Source organism: Lissotriton vulgaris, chromosome 7 (assembly GCF_964263255.1).
Source record: "Lissotriton vulgaris chromosome 7, aLisVul1.2, whole genome shotgun sequence".
Classification (NCBI taxonomy): domain Eukaryota; kingdom Metazoa; phylum Chordata; class Amphibia; order Caudata; family Salamandridae; genus Lissotriton; species Lissotriton vulgaris.
In genome coordinates, this window is record NC_141695.1 from 1,757,522,142 (window position 1) to 1,757,540,940 (window position 18,799).

Below are 18,799 nucleotides of genomic sequence, written 5' to 3' on the forward strand. Positions count from 1 at the left end.
TTCTACCATTAGACACATTGAACCCTACTCTACTACCTTTGAAGTTCCAGGGATATACCTTAGCGCAACTAAATTCAAAGCAGATCAACATATGATCACTAAGAACATTTCCCATGACCTCCATATTTCTAAGTTTACAGAAAAAGTCTGCAGAAGTAATTAAATAGTCTATAACAGATCTCCCAGATGGCGCCTTACGAGTACAATTTGCTGGAATATCCTTTTCTAGCCTCCCATTAACAAATATGAGATCTAAACTTCTCAAACCTTCAAGTAATTGGGTTCCTCTGTTGTCAGTTCTGCATTGGTTCGGAAATTGAGCCTTGGGGATATTTAGGGCCTCATTTTTTTCAGAATTAGCAAATATCTTTATACTGTAAGATGAGACTTTAGCATTCAAATATCCCACTAATATGAGGGACCTACACTCTTCCCTCTCCAAAGTAGAGGAAATAAAAGCAAATAAAAGCAAATAAGTTTCAGTAAAGTAACATGTCTTCTCCCTCTAGAGGGGTGGAATGCTATCCCCGTCGACAGAACTGTCGAGGGGATAGTATTCCAATTCGTATGACACCTTACACGACATGTTTTGATAAAGCCAAACCAAAGTTACAATATAACCGCGAGGATTATAATGCACTTAATAGTATATGGTTTGGCATTATCCCGGAACAGCTTAGGGAATGGTTCCCGACAGCTGCAGACAGGCTCAGCTCATGCTAGAGCACCATCTCACGTTAAACCACACACTCTGCCTCCAGGATTGATAAGGCCTTCCATAGGAGGGACTCACAGGTTTATATGTGTCCAGATATAGGTTTAGATATCGGTATACTATATCTAAGCAAGGGGTGATTACACCAACTTCCCCCAGCTGAGTGATCAGCCAGTTGTGTCAATTTAAGAACCAGCCAGGGGTGGCAAAAGATATGCTGCAGCCCCTGGTAGGCCTTGGTGGCACCTATGCCCTGAGCACCTATAGTGCATGGTACAGGGGCTGACAAGGAGTCCATTTCCAATTGTGGTATGTACGTATAGCACATTTATTACGAATTTAGAGCCAGAACAGCAGGCTGGGGATCTGATTAGCAGACCCACAGCCTCAGTAAGTCGAAAACCAGTGAAGCAAAAAGAAAAAAATTGGGGTGACCATAGGATAGCAGACCCTACTCTCCTACACCCAGCAACACCCTTTGCACACCCCTTTAATGCAGAACACTGCGTTAAAGGGGCTGATATTTATCAGGCAGAATGAGGACAAAAAAAGTGGCTTAGTGCTGCCTGATAAATATCACGCAGGCTTCTGCGCCAGGGAACGTCATAAAATGTGACGTTCCGATCACGCAAGGGGCCTCATAAATGAGGCCTATTAGAGCTCAGTGTCACCTCCGCCCAGATTGAGCACTTCCTAGCACTTCTGAGTCTTCCAACCTTGAATGACGATGATTGAGCGGTCCTTGAGTGGGCATTTACAGAGTAGGAGGTGGCAGACTCAATATCTGGATTCCCCACCTGTAAATTCCCCAAGGAGGACAGGTTCCCTGGTGAGTTTTATAAAATGGTGAGTGCAACTATAATACCCCATCTTACCAGGGCTTTTAATGAGGCAGTGGACCACAAATTGTTGGGGTCAATATCTAACAAGATTCCACCCTCCACCTTAAAGACAATAGGGATCCTTTTGACTACCACCCAATCTCGCTCAATGTTAACCCTAAATTGATGAGCAAGATTCTAGAGGTCTGGTTGGGAATACCAGGCTGCAGCTATCACATCTGACAATGTTAGGACATCTGCTGTGGAGCAGAAGGATGACCCCACAAAGATGCTAGCTCTCTTGTTGGATGCTGAAAAGATATTCGACCACCGAATGGCTGTACCTCTTCCATGGCATGTCTAACATGGGCCTGGGACATGACTTCATCTAGAAAGTCTACCTCGTCTGTGACTTTCCCTGCCAAGGCAAGAGGCACCAGTGGATGCAAAGAGGGCTGTAGACCACTTATAAAGAATAATGAACTCGCTGAAATATAAGCATACAGCAACTCACCTCAGAGTTCAATGCCCACAAAAAAGAAACGCATTCTCCTGCCTTGTGCCTCTAAGGTTGTCTAAAGCCAGTGAAATCACCATAAGGGTTGTCTGGAATAGTGCAGGGTGCCACACTTACATAAGATGAGCCTTACAACAATGAAAAACGACCTTAGGAGTTTTTCACTGCCAGGACATGTACATCTTATGCATACATGTCCTACTTTTTAAGTATTATGTACCCTGCTCTTTGAGCCTTTAGGGGCTATATTTGGGATGACTTACAAGTATTAAAATGGAAAGTTTAGACTTGGCAAATGGTTTAGTGTACTAGGTCCAAATAGCAATTTCAAAATGCACTAGAGGCTGCAGTAGCAGACCTGAGACATGTTTAAAAAGGCTGGCAAATTGAGTGCCATAGACCCAGGGGTAAAATGTAATTAAGATTATTGGGTACATGTAGTACAATTTACTTGGGACTTATAAGTAAAATGAAAGTGGCACTTAGGTGTGAGCCATTTTGCCAAGTTTGAAGGAAAGAGCAAAGGCACTTTAGATCTAGTTAGCAGTGGTTTAGTGCACAGTGTGCTAAGGCCAACCGAAACTAGTTTAGCAAAACCGGAGGATTGAAGACAAAAAGTTTGGGTGAAGACCACCCCAAGGATGTCATGTCTAACACACCATTCAAGTTAACTGCTGGCATACTCAGCTGAACTGCCAGTCAAATGAACTGCTAACCCATCCATGTGAACTACCATCCAAATCAGTTGCTGGTCCATCCATTTGAAATGCTAGTCTATCCTAGTGAACTTGTACCCATGTGAACTGCGAGCACATTGTTATGTTATGTTATGTTATCCGTTTTGTAAAGCGCACAGCTGCCCCAGCAAAGGGGCGCCCCGGCAACATTGTGGTGAAATAGTGCCAGGAGTCAGTGTCTGGTTGACTTTCACAGTTATTTGAATAGTCACAACAAAAGCAGAGATGTGGGTTCAACCTGCCCCAATGTCCACATTTGTCTATTTGCGGAGTGTTATGTGTGGAAAGAGACACTACGTACCTGTTGATGATATCTAAATCGAAAGTCAAATAGGATATAGCTACTCCCTGAAAGTGATGTGGACACAAATCCATGTCCTCCGTACATCTTTTCTCCAATGCTGAGATGTGAATAAAAAAGAAATCAGTGTAGTTTGCAAGTTGAAATGATTTCTATTCTTCGAACGTTCAGGTTCAAGAGTATTGCACAAAACAAATATTTGAGACAAATCTTGAAAGTCCCTCAGGGTTCCCCCTCGTTCTCCATGCACGAAGGATTAGGTATTGACAGGTACATGCATCATTGTAAATTGCATTCGCAAATGGTGCGAATCGCAAAATGCGGTTGTTTGCGAATTTTTTGGGATGCATCACCATTTTTGTCCTTTTTCGCAATTTAAGAAATCGCAAAATTGAGATTTCTTAAATTGCGATTGCATTTAAGGAATCTCAAATTGAGATTCCTTAATTGCAATGCATCAAACTTAAAAAATGTGCGAAAAAAGGGGAGCAAATTACCATGAGGTTGTACCTCATGGTAATTTGCAAAAACTATGAAAAATGCACTTTTGTGCATTTTTCAAAGTTTTATGTTGTGCACACACATGCCCTAAGGGCATGTGTGTGCACAACATATGTGCACAGATTGGTTTCAGGGGTGCAACAGGGTGTCCTTTGGACACCCCTGCACTCTTGAAATCACATTCTCAATTTGCGATTCGCTAATTGCTAATCGCAATTTGAGAATGTCTTCCCATTCATTCCTATGGGCCTCTAGGCCCATAGGAATGAATAGGGAGGTATTCCTTAATTGTGTTTTGCAATTTGCGAGTCGCAATTAAGGAATTTTAAGAAATCGCAAATTTTTCAGCGATTTCTTCATGCATAGGCTTTTGCGATTTCTTAATTGCGATTCCTTAAAAATCGCAATTATGAAATCGCAAAAGCCAACAATGATGCATGTACCTTTGAGTATATAACTGACCTGGTGGCTGTTAAGCCTTTGCTGTGTTGGGTGAAGATCTGGTCTAGTGAGGAGACAGCCTTCAATCGCTCAGTTATTTTGGACTGCCTCTCATTAAACCATGCATTTAAAATCCCAGGGTTACGGTAAGTCAAGGATACCCTCATGGTCTTAGGAAAAGCAAACATTTTCCTGAAACACGATTCGGTGAAGCCCTGGGACATGAAAATAATAAAAGAGTTGTTTTTATAACAATGCCATGGCCTTCTGTGAGGGGAACGAGCTCAGTAAATCTATGGTAAGAGGGCATGTTTGAGTTAAAATAAGTTCAGGGTATGGAGAAATATCTCTGTATTTTAAGTAGTCCCTCTGATAGGTTTTTAGTAACTCATTTTAGATTAAACTTGCTCAACCTTCTATTGGCATCTCCGGCTGGTTTTGTTTTACATGATCAGTATAGATGTCCCTGTAGCTATGACGATAGGTATCCACAGGATACCCTACATTTTGTTATTTTGTGTAAATATTTTTCTCATCCTAGAAGATTGTTTCTTAAACTTTTTTTTAAAAGACTTGAGATTTAGGCAACGCTCGGGTTGCATTATTGTACCTGCAGCTTCGGCCCAATGCTTGCATGCTTTTTCTAGTGATGAACTTTCTAAGAGCAGCATTAACATCCAGAAATTCTAGATGTGACTGATGGCTGTTAGGACCTGTACGATTTTGTAAATAATTTGACTTGTTGTTTTTAAATGAACCGTTGTTGTTTTTATATTTCTGTCTTTTTATCTTTTATGGCAGTGATTACTGTCGAATAAAGAATGATACATACGGATGTACCATGTTACAACGCATACCATTACAACTACCTACTTTTACAACGCGACCATTACAACGCATACCATTACAACGCATAGCGCTTTGAGGTGCTGGATAGTGGTAAGTATAATTTACTATTCCAACTCCAGTCCCCGTGGACACTAGGGAAGGTGTTGGATAGTAAATTATACTTATTCCCTATCCTAGAGCGCCCCCCAGCGCAATGCGTTGTAATGGTATGCGTTGTAAAAGTTGCGTTGTAATAGTAGGTAGTTGTAAAAGTTGCGTTGTAACGGGTGTATACCATACATACAAGAGAGTATTGTGGGTTTTAGTAAGATTGAAACAACAAATTAACGTACTGTGTGCGTGAATCCTCACTGAGCAAGTAGAAACATTTCACAGACGGGGCTCTGCCACTTACCGTAGACCCTCAGCTGCTGGGGGGTTCCGACTACTATTGATCCAGTAGCTGCCAGTGTTGCGGACGCTGTGTAGTTACCGCTGTCACTTGTTCGCAGGCCTGTGATGTGTAAAGATCCATTCTTTAATGCTGTCTCCCGGCCGGTGTACTGGTCCCCTGGGGTCAGAAGGTCACTTGATGGGATGTAACTGAAAATCTTCAGCGTCTCATCATTCACCGCTGTTCCTCTGTACCAGTTAAAGGAGAACACACCCGTAGTGACCGAGGCATTGAGGGTGGCCGTCTCTCCCACTCGGGCAGTGATCGCTTCCGCCCTGGAACCCTGCCCTGATGTCAGCAGAATCCAGACCCCAAGCCAGGCTGTAAGGGAGGGGAGAAGAGAACATAGGCATTTGAGTGAAACAGCTCCAGTCACGCATTTGATTCCTACAACTTAAATAACATATTAATACAACATAACAAAAAAGCTTAACATCGGTTTAAGGATGTTCTTGCAACCTGTCACCCCCAAAGAAAGGGCCAAGATCAGCGCAGCCCAGGCCTGGAGACAGAGGGAGAGGCAACCTTTGACAGGGAGTTGCTCCTCTTTTAATCTAAACTCTCAAGAGAAAGATTCCTGGTTGGGGACTGTGGCAGACTGCTCTTCAAACTGGAGTATTTCTGTCAGGGACACCACTGGCCTCATGCAAAGGCTTTTACTCAGGATCATGGGTTTTCATCAATCCTGGAAATTGTGGGAAGGGCATTGTTGGAAAATGGTCGCACATGTGGATATTACCCTTGCGAAAACTCTCTTGGGGGATTTGAAATTCCCTGAGGGCACCAATGATCAATGTTGTCAAGCAAACAAATCCAATTAAAAAGAGGGCGAGCCAAGCTTTTACTGTGCTTCTCTCTGGCCTCTACCCACTATTGCCATTTTAGTCCCGTCACGATAGGGGATGTTCCTTGATTCTGCACCCTAGAGAGCTGAGAACCCACACATTACAAGGGATCATTAGGTTCTAGAACTGGGCAATGTATATGATCTATGCACTGTGGTCCAGGATCTCATCCTTGCTATGGTCTTGTTAACATACATGGCTTAATTCTGGAAAATGTCAATGATTACAGTATAAGAATTCATGCTTTCTCTACTTTAGGACAACTTTGGCCTTGTGCATCTTTTCGTGACATTGCTGTCGAACACGTCACCCAAACTACTGTTTAATCTGAGTCATAATAAAGACTCATTAATTTCACTAGCTGAGAAAATGATTCCCAGTACTTGCTCGAGCTACATGTACTTTCCCAAGGACAGAGTAACTGTCCCAGGCTGAATAACATATTATGCAACATTTTGTGTACAGAGCACAGATGTGGTGAACACTAGAACTCCATGTATTAGAACAGTGAAAGAATCTTCAAAAGTACTTAGATGCAACTGTTGCTCTTTGCTTGATTTCTATTGGCTATGAGCATGTGAGACACATACTAATGTTGTGAATGTATGAAGCCTTTGTTAAAAGTTCTATAAAAGGGTGAGATTAATCTATGCTGAGAGGAGACACTTTCCCCATCCTTTGAGGGTGAATCTATCCTGGATTTTGACTTAAAATCTACTGACTTTTTTTGCTGTTTTCTATTGAATTTAATGCTAGTTGATCTAATCTTAATGGACCAGCTTATTATTTCTATACTTCAATTAACTGAGTACATCCTAAAACAGAGATCCTTGTTTGTCGTTCTTTACCAGAAATGCTTTATTCTACCTACCTTAAGTCCGTCAGGGACTAGACCGCTAGCAATCAGTGTTCTCAAGAGAAAATTTATGTATGCCTTTCCACGCTAACAACCTAAGCTGCTGCCCTACATAACACATCACTCTATCAAAATGAGACTGCATTTGTGGAGTGTCAATACCGCAATGTAGATGAACAGAAAAATATGTATGCTGAAATTTAAAATGTGGTACATCTACAATGTTTGGCCATGGATTTACACATTTCCCACACAACTTTACCATTGCCAAATCTCTTTGAAAAGTAGAGAGCATACATAGCGCACGCTTTCCTTGCTCATATTGTACTGCAATATGGCTAAGTGTGAACAACTACATTTAATGAAAATAGCAAATGTTATGCATTCGCACACCTCTCATGATAAAAAAGTATCTTACATACATGGACTTATCGTGTAGTAAAAAAAGGGCCAAAACCACAAATAAGTAAAGTCAAAGTAGACCTTCCATGGTGGATGAGTGCTGGTTTCAGACCCAATGTGGACAACAATACACAGTGGCGGCTGGTGAATTTTAAACATGGTATGGCAGAAACTGTAGGTCTGATGAAAATGTGAGAGTGCTGCGAGCCATCCAAACTAGAAAGAGTTATGAAGGTGTATTTCTTGCCCCCTATCCCCCACGAAAACTTTTGAACAAAACCGATTCAAATTGTGGATTATACAACACACTGCCAGTTATGGAAATCTTAGCATTTCGTGGTAAAGCGTAGAGAAGTAGCAGAGTGCACCTAATTTTTAGCTAGACATAAAGGCACACAAACACAATTATGCACTGTCTTAAGCAGTGCTTAATTTGTGCTGGTGCTTTCTGGTGCTTAGCACCGGCGCTTAAATATCAGGGCTGGTTTTACGCATCTGCTGCAAACACACCCACATTGATGTTTTGTAAAATAAATATACCTTGGCTTTATTGTACACAGGGCAGCCACAGGCCCGTAGCGTGTTTTCATGTATATCCTGTCAGCAGCCGAGTGTGTGAGTCATACTGTACCGTCACGACATTAAGTGCTGCGCACGACTTGCAAGTTGTGAGTGCCACCGCGACTCACACTTCTTAATCACGTAGGTAGCAGCCCTGCTGCCCCTGTCCAGGCCAAGTCCAAGAGAGAATATATTGAATATTAATATAATACATATAAATACAAATATGTGTCATCATCATCATCATGGCGACCGCGAACCCGCGAAGCCCTTCTTATTTCAGTGAAGTAGTCAGTGCAGACGCAGAGTTGTTGACAGTTTCTGTTTGCCACTTTCCAGTGGTGGGTGGGTGGTCTGCGGAAGTTCAGAACACAGAACGCACACACTGATTTATTTGGGTGGGCCGTGGGGTCGGGCTGGAGGTTCTGATGGGGGTAGGGGCTGTGCGCGCAGCAGCGCGCTCAGATTTTTTTCACTTTGGCTGCTGCCAGTTGCCATGCCCCAGCATAACCACAGCGCAGTTAGCACGGCAGCACTGTCTCCACGAGTCATCCACGACCTATGACGATGACGAAGCCGAAGGGCAGAGCTGGGCTGTGTGCAGGCATCGATCAACTGTGTCTGTTCTGTTGGCAGTCAGCAGTACTGTCTACTATAGAACGGTCTGGCACGGATGTATGACGTTACAACGCATGCTTTTACCACGCATGCCTTTACAACGTGGTTTTTACAACGCATGCCTATACAATGCATAGTGCTTTGGGCCGCTGGATAGTGAATAGTTTAATTTACTATTCCAACTCCAGTCCCCGTGGATAGTAGGGAAGGTGTTGGATAGTACATTAAACCTAGTCCCTATCCTAGAGCGCCCCCCAGCGCAATGCGTTGTAATGGTTTGCGTTGTAAAAGTTGCGTCGTAAAGGTACTGCGTGGTAAAAGTTGCGTTGTAAAGGATGTTCCCCATCTGGCACTGGCACTGCAGACTGCGGTCTGCGGTAGCAAGCAGGCAGCATCAGGCCACCACGGCCTAATCAATCGTAGTACGTACGTACTAATTAAAGCATACAGCAGCAAAGTACAACTGAGCAGTGCAGTGCATCTAGCAGTGAGTGTGTCACCTGCCGACCGCCTCACCACGAATAACTGTAAGATAGAAGTTAAGCACTTAAAGTTTTAAGTTAAGCTGTAGCAGTACTTCATTGTAAACTTACTAACTAGCTAAGCAAATCCAGATAACTAGGGGTGCCAATGCTATGCCGTCACAGTCCGGTCCAACAGTGCCAAAACTAATACTGTATTTTTTTGGGTAGCGTGCTGGGGTCCGCCGGTCCAGTTGTAACTTGTAAGATCACCGGCGTGAAACTTGGGGCTGGCTGGAGGCAGGAGGCAGGCAGCAGGCTGCAGGGTAGGCAGCCAGTAGGCAGCTCACTTCCGGCGGCTCCAACCGCTCCATAATATATATATATATATATAGTGACGCGTTTCGCACTCACGGAGTGCGAAACGCGTCACGTAGGGCTTATGGCGTGAATAAACCCTACCTACTTGACAGACCTGCTTGTTGGTGTGGATTCTTTTGGTACCTAAGCGCGCGCTTGGAACGCCGTTTTGCCTGAATATTGACTACCGGTCACCTCACCGGCAGCGCGCCACCCCCACTTGACGAGGGATACTCCATTGAGGTTGCCGTTGGATGTTTTATATATATATATATATGTATATATATATTCACTGATAAAACCATAGGTTATAGACCATATATAGTTAGGAATTCGCATTTACAAAACCTTATTTTACTCACACAAAACCATTGAAATTCCATATATAGTTAGTTGCACTAACTATATATCGTGCACCCGCAATCCACTGCTGATGATGTCACATATTACATCATTCATGACATGGTCAGTGACATCACTGATGACATCACTGATGACATCTCAAATGACATCACTGATGACATCACTGATGACAACATCCAGTGACTGTATGTTTCTGTAAAGTTAAAATATGTCTTACAGATTGAAGAATGAGTGGATGTATAAGTGTCTGGATGAAGGATTTAGTAGGTGCATGACTGACTGTATGAGTGAGTGATTAAATGTGTCTCACTGAGTGCATGGGTTAGTGACTAAACTGTCTTAATTTGTGCATCATTATGTCTGTTGTTCTGTAAACTGTTGCATGTGTTGATAAGTAGCTATATGAGTAACTTTATGGGTTATTGATTGGTTGCCCAAGTATTTGTATGGGAGACTGAGTGTGTGTGTGGGTGGCTGGGAGGTGTATGACTCTGTGCATAGATGTGTGAGCAGTTGATTCACTAGATGTATGGTTTCAAAAGTGCATGTGGAAACAGCTGTATGGGCGGTTGACTGTGTGCATGAGTGTATTGGTGAGTGAATGGATATCTCAGTGCTACATGTCAAAGTAAGTACATATGTAAAACACAGTACATGTGAGAGTTGACATATATAAATAACTGTGCATAAGAGCCAGTGAATGTGTGAGTGGCTGTATGGATCATTGTGAACTTGTATCAGGGATTGTATAAGAGAGTAAAAATGTGTTAGTATATGTTTGAATAAGTAAAGTTTGTATAACTGTATAGTTGAGGAAATGGAGGTGTGATTGATTCTTTGCATGACTGACTAGGTGTGTGAGTAACTCCATGGATGAGTGACAGTCTGTGAGTGTCTGTTTACACTGATTGTATCTAAGGTTATATTAGAGTCTGAAGAGGTTCATCGAATTATCACATGAATGATATCATCAGTGATGTGATCAGTAATGTCAAATGAGATGTCATCAGTGATGTCATCAGTGATGTCATTTGAGATGTCATCAGTGATGTCATTTGAGATGTCATCAGTGATGTCATCAGTGATGTCACTGACCATGTCATGAATGATGTAATATGTGACATCATCAGCAGTGGATTGCGGGTGCGCGATATATAGTTAGTGCAACTAACTATATATGGAATTTCAATGGTTTTGTGTGAGTAAAATAAGGTTTTATAAATGCGAATTCCTAACTATATATGGTCTATAACCTATGGTTTTTTCAGTGAATTTTCAAGGTTTTGTAAATGCTAATTCCTAACTATATATGGTCTATAACCTATGGTTTTTTCAGTGAATTTTCAAGGTTTTGTAAATGCAAATTCCTAACTATATATGGCCTAAAACCTATGGTTTTTTCTGTGAATTTCAATGTTTTTTTAATAGCAAATATCAAAAGCTGTCAAATGTCAAGTACGTGATAGGTAAAAACTTTTTCGTGTTTATGCACGCTGATGTGCTTTGAACGCTGCCCCCCCTCCCCTCTTTTCTCTTAGTAGTACTCTCTCTTTGCAGATAGTGAAGGGTAGTTAACGCAGGATTTTACCCCCGTTGTAATCCGTCGTGCCTGCTTGTCTCTCCATTTGATTGATTGTTATCCAAGCATTTACTGTTTTACAATTGATTCTCTTTGGTTCATTCTCTATTTACAAACAAGCACAAAGTCGCAATACTCTGTTTAGTCTTTGCAGATAGTGAAAAATTGTGTAAAAAAATAAAAGTAATCGACCAAAATCAGTAGGCCACTAATTGGATCTCTTTTTGACCTCGCTAAAATAGAAACATTAGGAACAACCCTTCATGAGAAATACGAAAATAGTGAGATGAACTGAGCTCCACACCATGAGGGCTGCAAGACAGCTCGGCTCCGTCACCCACCCCGCCCAAAATAACGACAAACCCTATGCAAATATTAAAAATATATACAACACACCAGCAAAGTAACAGGGTAAAACATTTTATTAAATAACTATTTACATAACTATTTTATACTTTTTGTTGCCCGATCCGGCTAGCTCAATCGATCGAGCATGAAACTCATGCACTCTGATAGCAAGCGTTGCTGCTGATGCTATGCAGACCAAAACTGGTTTTCAGTTTGTACATTCTTCTAGATTTTTCTATCCAAGGTTGGTTGAGTTTGTAGAACGATGGCTTCAGATTTTCAACATACGGTGTGGTGGCGCGGACTGGGAGGGGGCGCTTGGCTCCTGCCCCCTCCCCAAGTAAGATTTTCATACGTGAAAGTACGTTAATGGTTTTGGTCCCTGAGTTGCTTCGCTGTCACTGCCATTCTCAAATGGCATAAGTTCTGGATATTGGGTGCCATAGTTCAGAGTTCTGAGCAGCGCTTGTAACACTGTCTGAAGCTTATTTGCACCTACTGCAGCTTCACTATTCTCAAAGTAAGTGAGGGTCGTTTGTGGACCTGACTGCATTTGAAAACAATGTGATATGGTACCTCCCTAAACCGCTTGACGGAGGCCCCCGAGGGGCGGTGTGATGGCACAGACTCGGAGAAGACGCTTGGCTCCGACCCCCTCCCCAAGTCTTATAGCACTGGTGCAGCCTGAGATCGCCCCCGACATAGGCGGCCGGCTCCCGGGGTCCGGCGGAACTTTTTGCCTTTTGATGACTCTTCTATTCTGGACCTTGTCCCACAATCCGTTTGACCTGAAGACACGCTGTAGTGGGGCGCCCCTTTACCGTTTTAGTTGCCATTCCGCCCGCTTTTGCTACACTGTGCCTCTTCCGCCAATCAGCTGTTTACCGCCCGCTCTTGCGACTACAGCGTCTCGCTCACCATGTAGTTGAGTTGCTCCCGCTCTTGCGATGCAACGATAGGCGACTGCCATAGGACTCTTAAAATGGCGGACGGCTCTTCGGATTTGGGCCTGGTCCACTAAAATGGCCCTGGGACACCTTGGAACTCGGACGCTTGCCTGCTAGGGCTTGGGCTCCATTCTCGAAAACGTCCCCTCAGCCGTGAAGATTTTACAAAAGTCTTGGGGGCCCTCGACTCCTGCAGGCTTCCGGTGGGGAGCGGCTGCCATGATTGCTCGTGGAATGGCCACGACGGAGCTACGAGATGGTGGTGCTCTCATGCTGACGCCAGCTTCAGTCTGAAACATCTAGAAACACTGTAGACTACCAATTCGATCAGTTCCGGTAGCGCCCCAACATGACCCGGTAGAGAAGAACTTGCCCTCCCCTCTTTGACTGATGGTTCTTGTTGCCTGTCCCCTCTGTTGTCATTTAACATAACTTTTTAGACTGCTGAAAGGGGTTGTGTTCCGAACGCTGGTTGGTGGAGACATTTTGACTATATTCTTGACCTACGTTGTCGCGTAATGCGTTATATGACACGCCGCGTTAGCGCACCCGGAAGTGATCCGGGGCGCGGCGCGCAGCGCGTAACGTAAGCATAACAGGTCATGTGACTTGTTAATAAAACTTTTCATTGGTTCATTTTACTTTTGTTATTTTAATGATGAAAAGCTTGGTCATATGACCTAAAAATTACGCTTTTTATTGGTTTCGAACATTATTTTTTTTTTAAACATATATGTTATAATGTTCCAGGCTAATGTACTTTCCCGGAAAATTTACAACTGTCCTGCAAGTAAATCTTACAACTGTCCTGCAGCCTATCGCTGCACCGCAAGAGTGGGCGCAACTCAACTACATGGTGAGCGAGACGCTGTAGCCGCAAGAGCGGGCGATAAACAGCTGAATGGAGGATGAGGCATAGTGTAGCAAAAGCGGGCGGAATGGCAACTGAAACGGTAAAGGGGCGCCCCAGTACAGCAGACGAGCCTCCACCTGGGGAGGCCCGTTCACGCCGCCTCCCCCACGCCCCCCCCCGGGGCGCCCCACGCCGTTTTTCGGAGCAGCATTGTAGGATACCAAAACCAGTGCGGCAAGTTACTGGACATCACCTGGGTGCCATCCACATCTCAGCGCGTTCTGCTGCCTTGGGACTATTCGCACAACAGACCGCTACTGACGAGGCCTCCCCCCGCACCACCCGGGACGCCCCACGCTGTTTTTCTGAGCTGCATTGTAGGAAATCAAAAACCAGTGCGGCACCCAGGTGACATCACCTGGGTGCCGTCCAGAACTCAGCACGTTGTGCTGCCTTGGGACTATTCGCACAAAAGACAGCTACTGACCATTGTTGCTTCTTTTTGCAAAAAAATGTTTAAATGTATTTACAGTTTTTGTTGCGTTCGATATATTTATAAGTTAATAAAGTTTTATAATCCTACTTTGTTGGAGTGCTATATATTTTTAAAAAATCGGGTGAATGGGGCCTTGAATCGGGATATTGTCATTTGTGGGCTTTGGAAGTGTGCTGCTACAGGATCGGACATTTCAAACTCAAATGCACGTTCTTTTTCTTACCTTTCCGAAGCATGGAGCGCAATAGCAGGCAGAGAAAGGGTGATGCAAGTGTTGAACACTGCCTGGCCTGGCAAGTTGCTGGCAGTGCCCCCCCCCACCCGCTCCTGAAAGAGGGCACACACACACCGCCGCCCCGAGTACTTCACAGATCTTTAAAAGACCATGCGCTTGTTAATGAGGCTTAAATGGTTTATCACCCCTTCTAGAGCCCCTGCATCGGCCCTCTGACGTTTCCTGGAAGAATTAGCACGTAACACAATACCAAGCCCTGTCAGCTGAAACCCCCGAGGAATCAGGTTTTTGCTTGCAGGAATCGGGAGGCAGGAGACTAGCACTGAAATCGGTAGTCTCACGCCTGAATCGGGAGGGTTGGCATGTCTGGATTCTCTACAGCTGGGGCCATAAACTACATCCGCAGGGCTAGGTGATAGCCTGGGACCGGCCTGGACAATCGGACACAGAGGAAGAGGAGTGTCAGAGGGTGCGGTAGTGAATAGGGTGAAAGGGAGGTGTCGGGCGGGCACAGGGTGTGATTCTCAGGGAAGAGCAGCGCAGATGGGGGGAAGTTTATGGCCCATGCATGAGAGAGAGAGCGGGGGTGACCAGTGCGTGGGGGAGATGCTTGCGAGGGTGGGGAGCCGTGCTGAGAATCGACGGCGTGCAGAGAGTGGGTCTGGTCAAGGCATCTAAAATGGCTGCCGTGCACGACAAAATTGTGGCATTGGAAAAAAGGCAAGATGGCACAGACAATGTTTATCAAGAAGGATTCATTTATAACAAAATATTTTATCGCAGTGACAAATTGGCGGTCAACACTTCCTGATTTCCATCGAATCAAACGTTAACAGACGTCACGCAGCAAAAAAAAAAAAAACGCTCACGCACAGCCGCTGGAAGACATGTATCAACATATATGAGCCTCCTCAGCCACCCTCAGAAAACATAAGGGATCAGGATACGTCTCCCGCACCCCCTTATACCTAGTAATTTAATTAAAACGAAACACAAAATGGCAAATTCCCGTTTCGCTACCAGTTTGCGGCCCAGTTCGCGGCCCGGGAAGCGCTTCTACCGTGAAAAATCTATTTTTTTTTATTTTCCCCACGGGACCCTTTATTAACCCCAACATCATTCCTAGGGGGTCAAGAGGGGTCTACCTTGCCCCCTTTCATTAAATTTCCCCTTCGTTTTTCACCTCTTCTTCTCTCTCGATCCTACCGAGAGATAAGATGGTGGCCGCTCCGGACTGTTTAGAATGTTGACAGACACCGGAAAGCCAATCAGCTTCGCATCGCAAAGTTCCGTTTCGCGAAAAGTAAGCGGACCGGAGCGCAGCCCGGAGCGCTGTTACAGATATATATCTTGTTTTGAACGTTAATTTCTCAAAATCCACTGGAGCACATATATTGAGACCTAGCAAAGGCACATCGGGCTAACAGTCCCTACAATTTTGCCAAGTTTCGTGCAAATCCATTCAGCCGTTCGAGCTAAAAGTGAGGCCAACCGCCCTATGGAAAACTCAATGTTAAAAACGCGTTTTGGGACCCCCCTTTTTTCTCGGCCCCCCCTTGACGAAACCCTCCCAAATTTTCAAGGGCTGCTCAGAAACAAAATGTGCCATTTTCCTGAAAATTTCAGCCGATTCCGTCCACAAACGCCAAAGTTATTAGACATAGAATTTTCAAAAGTCCCATAGAGAAAAAATCCTAACTATATATACCTACTGGCGACCGCCAGTAGGTAATATATACATATATATATATGAATACAATGGTTATTAGAATCTACTTGATTCATTACTTCTGTTTCACTGTCTGAATGCCAGTGCTTGCTTTGTTGCCTGCCTGCCTGCCTGCCTGGCCTAGTAGTAGCCTGTAGCTCGCTGGCCGTATGGGTTCGCTTTAACTTAAGATAGGAAGCATGCATTAGCATTAGCAATCAGCAGGTCCTGGGCTTGGGTCGCTGCATTTATCATAGAGGGATTGGACCCCTACACACAGTTGGGCGGCGCCGGCGGTGCCGAGTGCTGGACTCAGACTAGTGGCCATGTGTGTGTCCAATAAAATTACAAGTCCTCCTCCTGTATTATTAAAACACCGGCATCAGTCACCTAAATTAGCAGTGGTCACTCTGTAATTAGATTAGATCTTAAGGGAGGCAATGAGGGGTTTGAATCTTCAAATGCCTCCTATGAAATACTGACGCAGACTGTGCAGAAGTTTTTTTGTTGTTATAATGCCTACCATCGGAGAGAGAATTATTCTGGGCAGGGGCTGTGACGAGGAATGCCTGCCTTTTTGAGCTCTGACTCTATTTGTGCTGCTAGTAATCAAAAGGAGAATGGACACTGGTATCTGCAAAAAACCAAATAGTTTTTTATCGAGAACCCTCATAGACTTCCTGGAATCGTGTCGTAGCGGTATATCTTTTATCCGCCCCCTCAGGAGTCATGGCATAGTCATTGGGTTAACGATTAACGTGCAGGGTGCCTGCCTCACCAGAGGCTACTTCTGGTATTTACAGAAGTGTCCAGAAATAAAAAGTGGGTAGAAAAAACTGTTAAAAATAGTGAGTAGATCAAAAGAGTGAATTTTATTTACAAAGTCTAATCACTAAGCTAAAAAACGTTGTGATATTAAGTAGTCGAATTAATGAACTACTATATCGTATTCAAAAAAGGTGTCGACATGTTTCAGCTCTCGGGGCCCTACAGGGTCAGGGGAGCTTTCGTCAGGACAAGGACAAGAAACAAAATTACAAGGAAATACACACACTATTTGCGTGGTATTGGATGCTGATGGCATGGAATTTCCAAGCTGTATTCAAAGACAAAAAGAACACCAACAAATAGTGAGTTGGGTAGTGTGTGAGGTGCGGCACTATCGGGCACACATTATGTACAAAGCATCACTAATGCTATTAACAGATTATTCTGGTTGTAGAAATAATCTCAGAAAAGGTTAAAAAAGTGGAGAAAGTTACAGGTACAAGTGAACTTCGGGGAGTGGGAACAGCCAAATCGCCGTCTAGTATATCAATGTCTTAGAGACGGGTATCATGCAGGAGTCTTTACACGATGGCAGGGTGGGAGTAGAGCATGGATTAGTGCATCATATTCATGTCTCTGCTATTAAAGACCCTAGCATACATCCAGCAGTCAGTGTTCGTCATACATGTATCCGAAGGATACCCAATCATTCAGTTAAGTTTACCTTTATGATTGAGTTTTTTGGCATCAACAGGGACTCGGAGTCGCGCCAGGAGTTTCACTCTGGGGGAGACAACAGCGGGTCTCAGGTTATTAGTAGAGGCGTTCTTACCTTGGTAGCTGTGTGGAAAATCAGGAAACGCCATTCTTACCCATGCGGCCCGGATTTCGTGCCTAGTGCTGACTCTGCCCCTGGTTCATGGTAGGTCAGAGCTCACGGCACTTATATGCTGGTTGTAGACACTAAAAAAGGACTACTAATCGGACATGTAATTGACATACCAAGATGGTGGACTCACTGGTAGGGTATCTAGGTGTAATTAGCTGAACTGATGCCAGGGGATATGGTCATTCATACCTATTACATCAGTTCTCAAGCGGTCAACCCATCTCTGTTCCTTGTTAAACAAGACTTGTTCAGCATTGTGATCTTTGAAGTCGAGCATTTCCAAAACTGTCCATTTCAGGTCATCACACGTGTGACCGGCTTCTACAAAATGGGCACATAGTTTGGTCGTGTTCTTTTTCAGCCTCACATTGCTTCGGTGTTCTCCTATACGGAGTTTGACTTTACGGCAGGTCATGCCAATGTATTGTTTTCGGCAGGGACATGTGATCATGTAAATCACATGTGAGGAGTTACAGTTCGTGTGACTCCTTTGGGTCCAGAGCAGATCATCATTTAGTTGGATGGTTTTTGTACAGGTGATAAACTTGCAGACCCCGCATGTACCACAAGGGTAATGTCCGGTCACTGGAGTCATGTTAATGTCTCTAATGTTGGACCTTGGCATAGGTCCCTTTTTGATTACGAATCTATTTGTGCTGCAGCAACTTTCCCATCTCCTGTGGCCCGACCCTTTGATTTATCACATCACATTTGTGGAAAGTGAAGGCATCTCAGAGACCATGATTTCCACCCAGCACCCTGCCATGGTTTGTTAAAGGAGCCTGTTCCTGTTAAAATAAGAATTATGAACTGCTCCTCATGGAGGTTAGAGTTCCAGAATACTTGAAGCAGACACGACTGTCACCACTACTAAATAAACCATAATTGAGCCCAGTAGAGCGCTACAGGACAATATAAGTTATCCCTTGTTTTATAAAAAATATGGGCAATGTGGTAATAAAGCAAGTTTCATCACACATGGAAGCCAATGGTCTACTAGAGGACTTGCAGCATCGGTTTAGATCCCTCCTCTATATATACAAGGGAGTACTTTTGTATGATCGCAGACCATGGGAAGCAGCACTACTGTTGTATGACCTCTCGGATGTGTTTGGTACCATTGTTCATAGTACCCTACTGAATCAACAATAGTTTGATGGCCAGGGCATCAGCAAATACTTTTAACCGGATTGAC

The 18,799-nt window shown here is 44.0% G+C and overlaps 1 protein-coding gene across 1 annotated transcript in view; it reads right to left on the reverse strand.

The window, feature by feature from the left end:
* The window catches only part of LOC147706596 (cell adhesion molecule CEACAM5-like), a 243,221-nt gene that overhangs the window by 186,570 nt on the left and 37,852 nt on the right, over positions 1-18,799 (reverse strand). The window contains exon 2 of the mRNA XM_086933087.1: positions 5,277-5,636. Within this exon, the coding sequence (XP_086789213.1) occupies positions 5,277-5,636 (360 nt within the window). The remainder of the gene's footprint in view (positions 1-5,276; positions 5,637-18,799) is intronic.